General features: G+C 52.8%; 2 protein-coding genes across 4 annotated transcripts in view; one reads left to right on the top strand and one right to left on the bottom strand.

The window, feature by feature from the left end:
* Window positions 1-943: 943 nt before the first annotated feature.
* On the bottom strand, window positions 944-1,657 carry RGS9BP (regulator of G protein signaling 9 binding protein; the record flags this gene model as incomplete). The annotated part of the gene is made up of 1 exon (XM_080908385.1): window positions 944-1,657. The coding sequence occupies one exon, from the start codon at window positions 1,655-1,657 to the stop codon at window positions 944-946; it is 714 nt and encodes a 237-aa protein (XP_080764511.1).
* A 1,026-nt stretch (window positions 1,658-2,683) lies between these two features.
* The window catches only part of ANKRD27 (ankyrin repeat domain 27), a 48,860-nt gene continuing 39,798 nt past the window's right edge, over window positions 2,684-11,745 (top strand). For all 3 annotated transcript variants that reach the window (XM_080908351.1, XM_080908352.1, XM_080908350.1), the window contains exons 1-2: window positions 2,684-2,804; window positions 8,076-8,209. In XM_080908351.1, the coding sequence (XP_080764477.1) occupies window positions 8,108-8,209 (102 nt within the window). In that variant the 5' untranslated portion in view covers window positions 2,684-2,804; window positions 8,076-8,107. The remainder of the gene's footprint in view (window positions 2,805-8,075; window positions 8,210-11,745) is intronic.

The following is an 11,745-nucleotide window of genomic DNA, read 5'->3' as shown; positions in this document are numbered from 1 at the left end:
TGGGCAGCTCTCTAAAAAAACTAGCGCTCCTATTGGCTGCCGAGTAAATTCCAGGGATAGATAGGATTAAGAGCTTCAAAGAGGATTCCCCAGCCCTCCCTCAAAGGAGGGTCAAACACTGTGGTCTAATTCTGGGATAAAGTAAACCGGTGAGAAGGAGAACGTGCCTGTTTACATTATCAGTTTGGCCCTTCCCAAAGCAGCAGCATCCTATTCCTCCCCGCATCCGGGGACGGGTAGGGACGGACCGGTCTTCAATGGCGGCAAGTGTGCAGTGGACCCACCACGTCGAATTGAAACAACCTTCTTGGTTGTGACCCTAAATGGGGTCACGACACAAAACCTCCCATAGCTGCAGCTCCTGGTGACTAATAGGCAATCCCTGCCAAGGGTAATAGTGTACCTCAGAGAAAGCTCTTTACAGCATCCCTATCGGTACACTCTCCCAAAGCCTAGACCCCAAAGAATTAAGGTAAGAAAACCCACGCACATCTTACTGTAAATGCCCCACCACCACACACGCTATGCTTGATACAACCCCCCTCCCACCTTTACCAAATTGTCTCGTCTAAGGCAGAACGAGAGCTACCAACCAGCTTGAGGGTACCAAACCTGGCTGTTAACCCATCAACCCCAAAGGGATCTGGGGTCACTCACTGTGGACCGATTTCTATTAATAGGAGGTAAAGCTCCTACAAGCATTAGAGGTAATGGCCTGACCGCCCTGTGCTGTTAACTCCTCTTGGGCCAGCAGGTTAAAAAACAAAACAAAACAAAACAAAAAAACAAAAAACAAAATATGTTTTGCCCAGGTAGAGGTGGGCCTTGAGAGAATCATGTTCATACGCACACATCCGGGCTCGCTACCTCTCTCCTTAATGGTTCAAACCCCAAGCCCATGCCCTGGAAAGAGACGGGCCAGCGGACGGCCGTTGAATATCAGTCAGCTCAGCTTTGCCACACAAAAGGCGAGCGCCACAGCCACCAGCAGCACGGCGCTGAAAACGGTGGCAGCCAGGGCCCTGCTGGGGTCGCAGGGTCCCGAGCGCTCCTCTACCGAAATGCCACCGACGGAGGACGCGCCCGCACTGGCGCCGGACTGGAGCTCGGCGCCCGCCGCTTGTCGCGCCTGTACAGTCCAGCGGGGCACGTTGACTTTCATTTCCATGTTGTCGATCATCTCGCCCACCTGGAGGACTTCGCGCTCCAACTGGGGCAGGTCGGCGACATCGAAGTCGCTCTCGGCTTCGTGCCGCAGGCTGCGGGTGCTCAGGGCGCGCGCCGCTACAGCAGAGGAGCCGCCGGCCACCCCGGTGCGAACAAGTGGCCGGCGCGGCGCGTGCAGCGGGAAGGCGGCTCCCAGCGTCAGTGCGCGCTGCATGTCGGCTTCGAGCAGGTCTAGGCAGCCCGAAAAGGCCACCCAGAGCCGCTCAAACTCCGCGCGCTCCTCGGTAGCTAAGCTCCGGTCGCGGAGCGCGACGGTCAACCGGGCGCCGGTGGCCATGGCCAGCTCCCGCGCCTTCTGGCGGGTCTTCTGCAGTTCTTCCCGGAGGTCCTGCGAGTCCGCGGAGCCGCCCACAGTCAGCACTAAGTGATGGTAGCACGCCGTGGTCTTGTTGAGCGCGTCCAGCAGCGCCTTGCACTCCTCTCTGGCCATGGCGCTGCCCTCCGGAGGTGGTGCCCCACTTGCACCCTTCAGCGTCGCAGGTCGCCTCCAGCCCTGACGCCAAACTTGGGCAGAGCGGACTGAATGCTCCTCATGTCCTCGCCGCCGCTCTCAACGGCGCTCTCCAGGGACCCTCGACATGAGCCTCCGTCGTTCCCACAGGCAGAGGTAGTCTGGTTAGCTGCTCCACATCCACTCCTCCATTTTCCCCCTGATGCGCTCCGGGTCACGCGTAGAGGCTTTGCACAACTTTCTTTTTCACGGCGGCTCCCCGAGAAACCCAGAGTGCAGACCCCATCCTTGATCGACCCCAAGTCTCCAAGCTGAGCTGCCCGCCTTAGTCCTAGCCAAGGGCAGCAAGATCTAGTTTCCTAGGACACGCCTCCAGCCGCCCGTCTGGGCCCAGAGCTTCCTCCCACCCCTGGACCAGCGGTAGGCGGGGCCCAGCCCAGGGAGGTCAAGTGTGGCTTTCCCTCTTCTCCCTACCATTATAATTCTGGAACCTTAGCTCCCTGAAAATCCAAGGGTTCCCTCCCCCCTATTTTGCAGACTAGGAAAAGTGGGACTAGATAGAAAGAAGGCTTTAGTTTATTGGAGCCCATGCTAGTGACGGGAAAGGACCAAGGGACACTGTACTCTTAGACCCTGTAGGCAACAGAGTAGGGTGGCTCGGAGGACTGGGCACCTCCAGTCTGCATCAGCAGCAGCACAGGGCGATCGGCCGGGTAAGATTGTTACTCAGATGGAACTCTCTTTCTCTACCGCAGTCTAGCCCCTTTTCGGGGACCCAGCTTGGACCCCACCCCTAATATCAGATCTTCCTTAGGTCCCGCCCCTCGAATTCTGGGCACGCGCACTCCCTGACTCTGGGCGGGGCTAGCCCGAGTAGGAAGCGCGGAGGAGACTCCTGGGCCCCACCCACGAATGAATTCGATTTAATGATTGCTCTGTTTACGTGTCAGTCTCGGCTAAGGTGACCTCTTATTGGGCAGACTGGAGCAGGGTCCCGCCCAACGGCGGAGTTAAGAGGTAGGCTGAAGAGTGGAGCCACCGCACCCGGGTGGTGGGCACTCAGGTCCCAGCCCGCTGTCTGGGAGGTACAGTCCTAGCACAGAGGTGAAACTATGTAGCCTCTTAAGTAAGTGTCTTCTGCGGGTGTCCTCCAGCGCCGCCCTACTCTGGGGGGCGCCGAGGTCGGGCGGGGCCTGGGAGCGGAAGGGGGAGGGTTCCCTGCGCTGAGCTGGAGCTCCAGGCTGGGCTGATGGGCCCCCGGGGCCCAGACCCGTTGCGGGCTGAGCCTCCCAGCTCTCCCGTTCCTCTGCTGTCTGCAGCGCGGCGCGCACGTTGTCCACTGCGTCCAGAGGGAAGCCTAGGCGGCGCGGAGAATGCATTTGTTCCTGGGGCTCCACGGCAGGCCTGGGTCCCCCAGAGCTAGGACTTGGGGCAGTGGGCAGAGCCATCGCTTCCAAGCCATGTGGCCTGGAAGGTTTTCCGGTGGCCAAACTGGATACTGGGGGAGGAGGCTATGTGCTCAGGTCCGGGTCTAGGCCAGCTGATTGAGTTTCCGCGGGGGCTGAAATTGGAGAGGGTGTCCCTGCCTGCTTTCCACGTGGCGAGGTCCTCTCGTCCTGTAGGTAAGAGAAGATTTATGGAAAACTCAGGTACCTAGAGACGTTCAGTCACCCAGAGTCTGTTCAGTTTCTTGGTTGAAAACGGACTGCCCAGATGCGCGCGCGCCAGGCGGTGCCCCCCTAGCTTCTGCAGGGGACGTGGATACTCAAGGCGGGGTGGGTGGCAGTGGAGGCAAATGACACATCATCATCTAGGAGTGAGGGGCTCAGGGTAAGAGGGCTTATGAGACTGGACAGACATAGTCCTCAGTGGCTGGGATGTCTGTTTCATTCTGTGGAGAGATGCTCCTGTTTTCTTTAAACATTGTAAACTTCCTATTGATCCGGAGCGAAAACAGCACATATTAGAGGTTTGAGAGTCCTCCAGAGCAGGCCGAAGTGGTGTGTCAACCGACAGGGTCTAGAGCCCTGAACCTCAGTACTTTCTGGCACAGGGTGATGATTACAGCCACACAGGAGCCACCTCTATGGGTTTTGAAAGGGTTTCGGGACCAAATGGGTGAAGCAGGGGAGAACTCATCCCTTTGGGAAGCTGTAGGGGGGCATGGGGAATGATGGGATTTCGAAAATGGACAAAGACCAAACGCCAAGTATGGACCATTCAGCTGGTTGGGGGGGGGGGGCAGATGGAAAGTCAGAAAAATACTACATGGACCTTGCTGTCGGAGAAGTCCCTTGGGTGTGGTTCACCAGGACAGGTGTGTGTGCAGTCTGAGAGGCAGAGGTAGAGGAGTAGCCATTGGGAAAGCAGCCAGGGTGTTGGAGTTGGGTGAAGGTTAGACCTTGGGCGCGCTCCCCCAGCCTTGAGGTCTCACCTGAGTCATCTAGCAGGCAGCATCACTAGGGAACAGCAGTGGTGTCTGCACAGGGCCTGGGGTCAAGGTCATAACTGGGTCTCTGTGTATTTACCAGATTGTGCTGTCCTCACACCAGGCCACTGCGGGCTTTTTTTTTTTTTTTTTGCTATTGATTTGTCTGGGTTCAGTGATTTTGTGCTGTTAGGACACTCCCTGGTTATTAGCCGGCGACATTAGGTTGGTGTCCAGTAACATCTTCCTCTGCAAGGGGTGCCAAGGAATGTGACCAAACAATTAGAGGGACGGACTTAGAGAGGAGTCAGTTCAGAGGAATCTGGATTAATGTGTCACGAGGTTGGCCATCTTTGGGAGCTACTAACACCGGGCTCTCTGAGTGCCTGCCCATCTACCTGAGATCCTGGCAGGGAGATGGGTATGTGGCCGTGCCATCTGCATCTCTGCAACTCTGGGAGCAAGGCGATGAGGTGATTCTGAGCAGTGATCAGACCCGTCCAAACTTAACTGGCTCCCTGATCCTTTCTCCCTAACACCACAGGTTTGAGCACCTTGTTTATTTTTACCTGTGTGGCTGTGGCCTGGGATTAACCCTTCGCCTAACTGGGAGAGCCAGCCGTCCTCTCGCTTCCTCTTAGCCTCGAAGTAGCCTGGGTGTGGGTGTTAGAGCTGAGTGCTTTAGCATGGGGTTTAAGGACAGTACAGCCCCCATTTGTAACTATTACAGGACCAGAAGGACTGGGGGCCAGAAGGCACAGATTCTATCTCGTGCTTCCATTGATATTAAAAATAGATGAATAGAAACTGTTCCCTTTTTGTGCCCCCGCCCCACCCCTCCCTTTGAATCATGTAGCACTTAGAGGGCCTTGCTCGCTGCTTGGAGAGTGTGCCTTTGATTCCGAACCTCTAAGGGCTCCTGTTTTCACTTGGCAGGGAGTACATCTCTGGGAGGCACAGACTCCCCTCCGTGCTGGATTCCGAAGAGCAGGGCTGTACCCAGTCCCCTGATGGTTCCTGACTACCTAGACTCATCCCGGTTGTGTGTGTAGTCTCTCCTGCAGATGTTCAGACTCTTGTGAAGCCCCATATGGCTGTTTTGACCGCAGGGTAGCTGGCCTCAGGTAGCTCACGTTCAGGGGTATTTGGTATTTCTGACTCATGCTACCGATTTCTCTGTTTATTTTCACTAGAGGTCTGTCAGGGATGCTCAAGAGACCCTTGGTCCTGGATTCTTAAGGCTTCTATGAGCTGTCCTCAAACCTCCTGAACCCATAGCATTGCTTTGGTCCTCATCTCTGTGGTTTTCCCATCCCCCGCTATTCCGGTTCCTCTCTGGCCATCTCTCCTTGCTGGGGAGTGACAGTTTGGGTGTTTCGCCAGCGTCACGCCTCCTTCCCCAGCTTCATCTCTCCATCATGTACATCCCTGTTTCTCAAGTGGTTTTTGTCCGGAGCATCTTCAGCTTCCCGTGGAACCAGGAAGAATGCTATTCCCTTATGAGTCGGTCCTCCCCAAACTGGCATTCTCTGCTTCTCTTGGGGGATCATAAGAGGATTATTTGGCTCCGGCAATAATTGAATTCAATGAATCAAACACCTGATTTGGGCCCTGGGGGCCCAAGGCAGGATTATTTACACCCTTTAAAAAATTTTTTTTTGGCTCTTAAAAGTTCCCTTAGATCCTCCTGTGGGAGGGGCTAAGTCCCCAGTGAGAAAAGTCCCCAGGGGGGCCAGTTGTCAAGTCCCTGGGCCAAGAGACTTGGTGTTGGGCCTGTGAGTGTCAGGCAGACTTTTCCATCTGGGTAGATGGAGTTTGGTGGTGTGTGTGTGTGTGTGTGTGTGAGTGTGTGTGTGTGTGTGTGTGTGTGTGTGTGTAGGAATCGGAGAACAGGAGCTGGAGAGGTGACTCAGTGGTTAAGAGCACTGGCTGCTTTTGCAGAGGAGCCAGGTTCAATCACTAGCAACCATATGGTGGCTCACAACCATCTAGAACTCCAGAGGGTTATAATACCCTCTTCTGGCTTCCACATGTACCAGACACGCACAGGATTCACAGTCACACCAGGTCGGCAAAACACCCACGCTCTTACAGTCAATAACAAAAATAACACTTTAAGGAAGAAGTTAGAAGACAGCTTGCAGGAGTCAGCTCTGTCCCGGGGATCGAACTCAGGTCATCAGGATTGGCAGCAAGTGCCCTCATCCACTGAGACCGCATTCATTTTAATTTTAAAGGAATCAGTCTTTCTTGAAAGTATATTTTAGATAGGTTACAATATATAAACTGTAAAAAACCAATTTCAGTTGTTTGTTTTTTTTTTTTTTTCCCGCTAAATGTGGCCACTAGATGTTTATAGCATGTACATCTCGGGCGTGGTGGTGCACACCTGGAGGTACAAAGATCACATGAGCCCAGGGGTTTGAGGTCATAAGGGTGCAGTAAAAACAAGTCCAGTTGGCAGGCAAGGCACTTGAATCCGTCCCCATGGCCTGCCCACATGTTGGAGGGAGAGAACCAACTCCTGGGAGTTGTCCTCTGACGATCACATGTTCACTGTAGCACACGTTGTCCACCCCCACCCCCACCCCCATGTGCAAAAGCAAAAAAAAAAAAAAAAAAAAAGTAGAAAACGTAATATCTCAGAACAAACCAAATACGCTAAAAATTTCTATTTGACAATGTAATAGTTCAAAAACGGAACGTATGCAGTGAGAATTTCCCTCTCGACGGTACAGTCTGCGTCTCCAGTTGGAGTTTTTGCCTACCCCTTTCTGAACAGCCCAGGTCTAGACCATTGAAATCGAGTAGGGTGTGGAAATAGGATGCACCGGGGGACTTGGGAGGATGGCCGAGTCGGCTTTCCCCGACTGGTGTGGAAGACAGAGACTGTGCCAGAAGCCATGTTGGGACAGTCGCTTGCCATATGGAAAAATGAAATTAGCTGTCGATTTATAGTACGTGCAAAAATAAAATCCAGACTGGAGATGGAAATGTGAGAACGTTTAGGGCTTTTCGAAGTTACCGGGGTTTGTGGGACCTCAGTGGTCCTGGTTTCAGGTGGTCTTTGCTATGTAACCGGCTTAGAACTTGACAGCTCCCAGCTGCCCTCATTTCGTTCATCTCTGGGTGTTGTCATTGGCGGAACCGTGAGACTGCATTTTCCCTCCTGCATGGTTCAGTTCATTCGATCACATGGTCTCCGCCTCCCCCCCCCCATGGCTTTTTCCTTCCTTGGGCTGTTTCCCAACATGCTGTCCTTGGGGTATCTTGAGAATGAGGGTGGAATACACAGGGCCCCTCGAGGCTGATGCTCAGAAACCCTAGCCAGTTACGTCAGGCCACAGGGCTGGCTCAGGATGGAAAAAAACATGGAGAAAGCTGGGCATAGGGTGCAGATTTGATAACCCCAGAGCTGGGGACACTGCAGTGGGAGGACCTAATTTCCAGGTCGGGTTGGGGTGTGTACACAGAGAGACCTTGCTTCAAGCAAAACAACAAAAACAAAGTGGTTGGGCATTTAGGCCGTTGGTGAGATGGGGAGGGGGGAGGGCTGTGTGTGCAAGCATGTGGGGGGAGGGCTGTGTGTGCAAGCATGTGGGGGGGAGGGCTGTATGTTCAAGCATGTGGGGGGAGGGCTGTGTGTGCAAGCATGTGGGGGGGAGGGCTGTATGTTCAAGCATGTGGGGGGAGGGCTGTATGTGCAAGCATGTGGGGGGAGGGCTGTGTGTGCAAGCATGTGGGGGGAGGGCTGTGTGTGCAAGCATGTGTGGGTTTTGTGGGTAACCATAATCAAAAAAGCACAGTCAGGTGATGTGGCAAAAGTCTTTAATCTCAACTCTTTCGAGACAGAGGCAGGTGGATCTCTTTGAGTTCAAGGTCAGCCTGGTCTACAGCGTGAGCTCTGGGTGGACTAGGATGGAGTGAGGGCCCTGTCTCTAGTCACAACTTTTCCCTCCCTTGTTCCAGGAAGCTCCCTTGGATCCCCCGCTGAAGTCCATATGGCTCTGTATGATGAGGATCTCCTGAAAAACCCTTTCTACCTAGCCCTTCAGAAGTGGCGCCCGGACTTGTGCAGCACGGTGGCGCGGATCCATGGCATTGTGAGTCCACCGACCTTCAAGCGTGAGAAGTGCGGCAGGCTAAGGGGACGTTTAGAGGAAGTCAGTTACAGAGCATGGCTTCCCCATGCTGGATGTGTGCATGAGCAGTGAGAGGCCATCTAAAGCTCCTTCCTGGGTGAAGCCTCCCGAGACCGAAGCGTGGTGTCTTAGGGTTTCTATTGCTGTGATGAAACACCATGGGCAAACAGCAAGTTGGCAAGGAAAGGGTTTATTTGGTTCATACTTCCGTGTCCCGGAGGCAGGAGCTGATGCAGAGGCCACTTACTGGCTTGCCTCACGTGGCTCGATCAGCCCGCTCAGGGATGGCGATGCCCAAAATGGACCGGGCCCTCCCCCATCAATCACTAAGCAGGAAAATGCCTTATATCCAGATTTTATGGAGGCATTTTCTCAACTGAAGCCCTCTTCTCAGATGATGAGAGCTTGTGTCAAGTTGACATAAACCAGCCAGTACGTCCTCCGTTGTCATCCTGTCTCCAAACTCTTGCCCCTCGTCTATGGTGGATCATACCTTTGTCCTGGTACTCGGCTCTCTTACTTCCTTGTGGTCTGTGAGTGCTTTTAGAACAAAGGTGTCCTAGGCCTCCCCTGGCGCTCGACAGTCCCCCTGTTCAGTTGGGCACTCTCCTGCGGAAGCAGGGAGCATGTGAATGCACACTTAGTGGCGTGATTGGTTTTTAACTGCTCCTTGGTTAAAAGCACGTGTGGCTTCCACAGAAGACCGGGCCACAGTTCTCAGCACCAGCCTGATAATTCACTGAAAAAATGTCATCTTCACACACCTACAGTAACCCGAGGAGAAAGTCTGAATTGAGGAATTGTCTGGATCAGGCTAGCCTGTGGTCCTGTCTGTGGTGGGGACTGTCCCCCTATTAATTGATTCACAGCCCACTGTGCGCTATGCTGTTTCTTAAGTCTCGAACTGCCGAAGAGTGAAGGAAACTAGCTACCCATAAGCAGCAGCGGCAAGCAGGGTGCATGGGTGCGTCTGTCTCTTGCTGTTTGACAGTGGGTGCCATGGGACTGTCAGCTAGATTTCCTGGCTCCACATCCCCCCAGCGATAGACAGGACCTCGAAATTGTAAGGCAAGTAAACGGTTTCTTCTCCTACGCCGCTTTCGGTCAGGATGTTTTATTCCCCAGCTGTAGGCTATAGTCACAGCTCAAAAGGCGGCCAGGGATCAGGGATAGAAGCATTCGGGAGCAATGGTGGCATCGGGAAACCTCTTGTTGCTGGGAGTAGGGGCACTCCTGTGTCTTGGTGTTGCAGATCCTTCCGGTACTTGGGTTGGGGGCTTTAGTCAGTTTTCGTGATAACTTGACAAAATGCTTAGCACCTAGTGGGGAAGAGTTGGGTGCTGACCAGTGGTGTCAGAGGTTTCTGTTCATGTCATGATTGTTGACCCTGAACCTGTGGCGAGGTGGGACATTGTGTGGTGGTGGGAGTCTGTGACGTAGCACTTTCTTCACCTCAGGATTGGGAGGGGAAAAAAAAACAAGGGAGGGACTGGGGACCAGCTTAATCCACAGAGGCATGCCTACCAGTGACTTGCTTCGACCAGGTAGACCCCTCACATCTAAGCTTAAAGAACCTTCTCAAAGGGGCCACCAGCTGGGGACCAACGCCTCTAACACATGAGCCTGCCCGTGGGGGAACATTCCGTATTGCACACTAGTGGCTGTCCTGGCTTGAGCAGGAACTTAAGGCAGGCACTGAAGCAGAGACCACAAAGAATCGCTGCCTCCTGGCTTTTTCTCCATGGCTTGCTCAGCTGCTTTCTTACACATCCCCGGACCACCTGCTTGAGGATGGCACCGCCCACGGTGGGCTGGGCAGTCTCACATCAGTTGTTGATCAGGAAAACGCCCACAGTCCATTATGATGGAAGCCTCTTTTCAGCTGAGGCTCCTTCTTTGCAGATAACTCTAGCTTGAGTCAAGTTGAGAAAAAAAAAAAAAAAAAAAACAAAAAAAAAACAAAACAGAAAAACAAAAAACAAACCAACCAGGACAGTGGGTGGGTGGTGGCAGTAGCAATTGCTGCTCCTCCTCCTCTTCTTTCTCTTCTTCCTCCTCCTCTTCTTTCTCTTCTTCCTCTTCCTCCTTCTTTTCCTCCTCCCCTTCCTTCTTCTCTTCCTCTCCCTCTTCTTTCTTCCTCTTTTTTCTTTTCCTTCTCTCTCTCTCTCTCTCTCTCTCTCTCTCTCTCTCTCTCTCTCTCTCTCTCTCTCTCTCTCTCTTCAATGCCAAGGAGGAAAATCAGGATATTGTACATGCTAGGCAGGGGCTCTATCATTGAACCACACTCCCAGCCCCTCACTTGGGGATTCTAGGCAGGGCTCTCTCATTGGAACTATCCTAGTCTCTTGTGTGTGAATTTGTGTGTATGAAGGCAAATCTGTATGCCTATGTGGAGGTCACAGGACAGCCTCGGGTGACATTCCTCAGTCGAGAGAGCTCTTCTGGTTTTGATACGGAGTCTCTCATTGGATCAGTGCACACCTACACAGCACACCTAGGCTGACTGTCCTACCGTCCCAGGGTTCTCTTGCTTTCTCGGTGCTGAGAGTTCATGTATGCTCCACAGACCTGTTTTGTCAGGCTTTTCCACCTGAGTTCTGGGGGTTAAGATGCAGTCTTGCATCTCAATGACCGAGCTAGCCTTGGAGACCCCCCCCCCAGTTTTTCCCCCCATGCTTTCTTTTAAATTGAGTAGTTGGAGCGCCTTGGTGTTGTCTTTGACTCTGCTTGGGAAGTCCCTGGTGGCTTGTGTGTCCTGTCTCTTCTCACCTCGCACTGAGCTTCCACTTCTCTTCTCGTGTGGTGACTTGATCAGGTCAGGCCTCTGAGGATGTGAAGCCAAAGGAGAAGTTTAGCCAGCTCAGCTCAGCCTCCGGTTGCTGGTGGCTTTTCTGGAAAACCAGAAGTCACTTGTGCCTGGTTTCGCCCACAGGAGTCTGCTTTTCTACAAGCTTGTTCTGGGTTTTATGAGTCGTATTCTCCTTCATATGGTTTAACCAGAGATTCTTGGGTTTTTTTTTAACTTGGATTTTGGAAACCATAGAATTCATTATACATACATACATACATACATACATACATGAGACGAAACATTATAAAACAGGCCAGTAACTCAAACATGTGAGTCTGAGGCCAGCATACGTTACATAGCAAGACTCGGCTCATACAGCTCCAGTAAAGAAACAAGGCACCCACTCTACAGTGTGCACCTCAAAACCGGCATGGAATAATACGTGTCAAGCTCAAGTCTCCACTGAGCATCCTCTGGAAGAGCAGTGTGCTCTTTACTGCTGAGCTGTCTCTCCAGCCCCCATTGAAGGTAGTTTATTTAATTCCTTATATGTTCTAGACAGCATGAAACTCATGACCTCCTGCTTTGGCCTCCCAAATACTGGGATTACAAGCACTCACCATGCCCAGATTTAGGAAGATATTTCTTCCATAAAACTTCAATCGTTTCAGAATGTCAAGATCATATAAAATCTGAAAAATTACTC

The sequence above is a fragment of the Micromys minutus genome, assembly GCF_963924665.1.
Source record: "Micromys minutus genome assembly, chromosome: 32".
Classification (NCBI taxonomy): Eukaryota; Metazoa; Chordata; class Mammalia; order Rodentia; family Muridae; genus Micromys; species Micromys minutus.
Note: the sequence above shows the minus strand (reverse complement) of the source record. Positions and strands in the feature narration are given on the sequence as shown.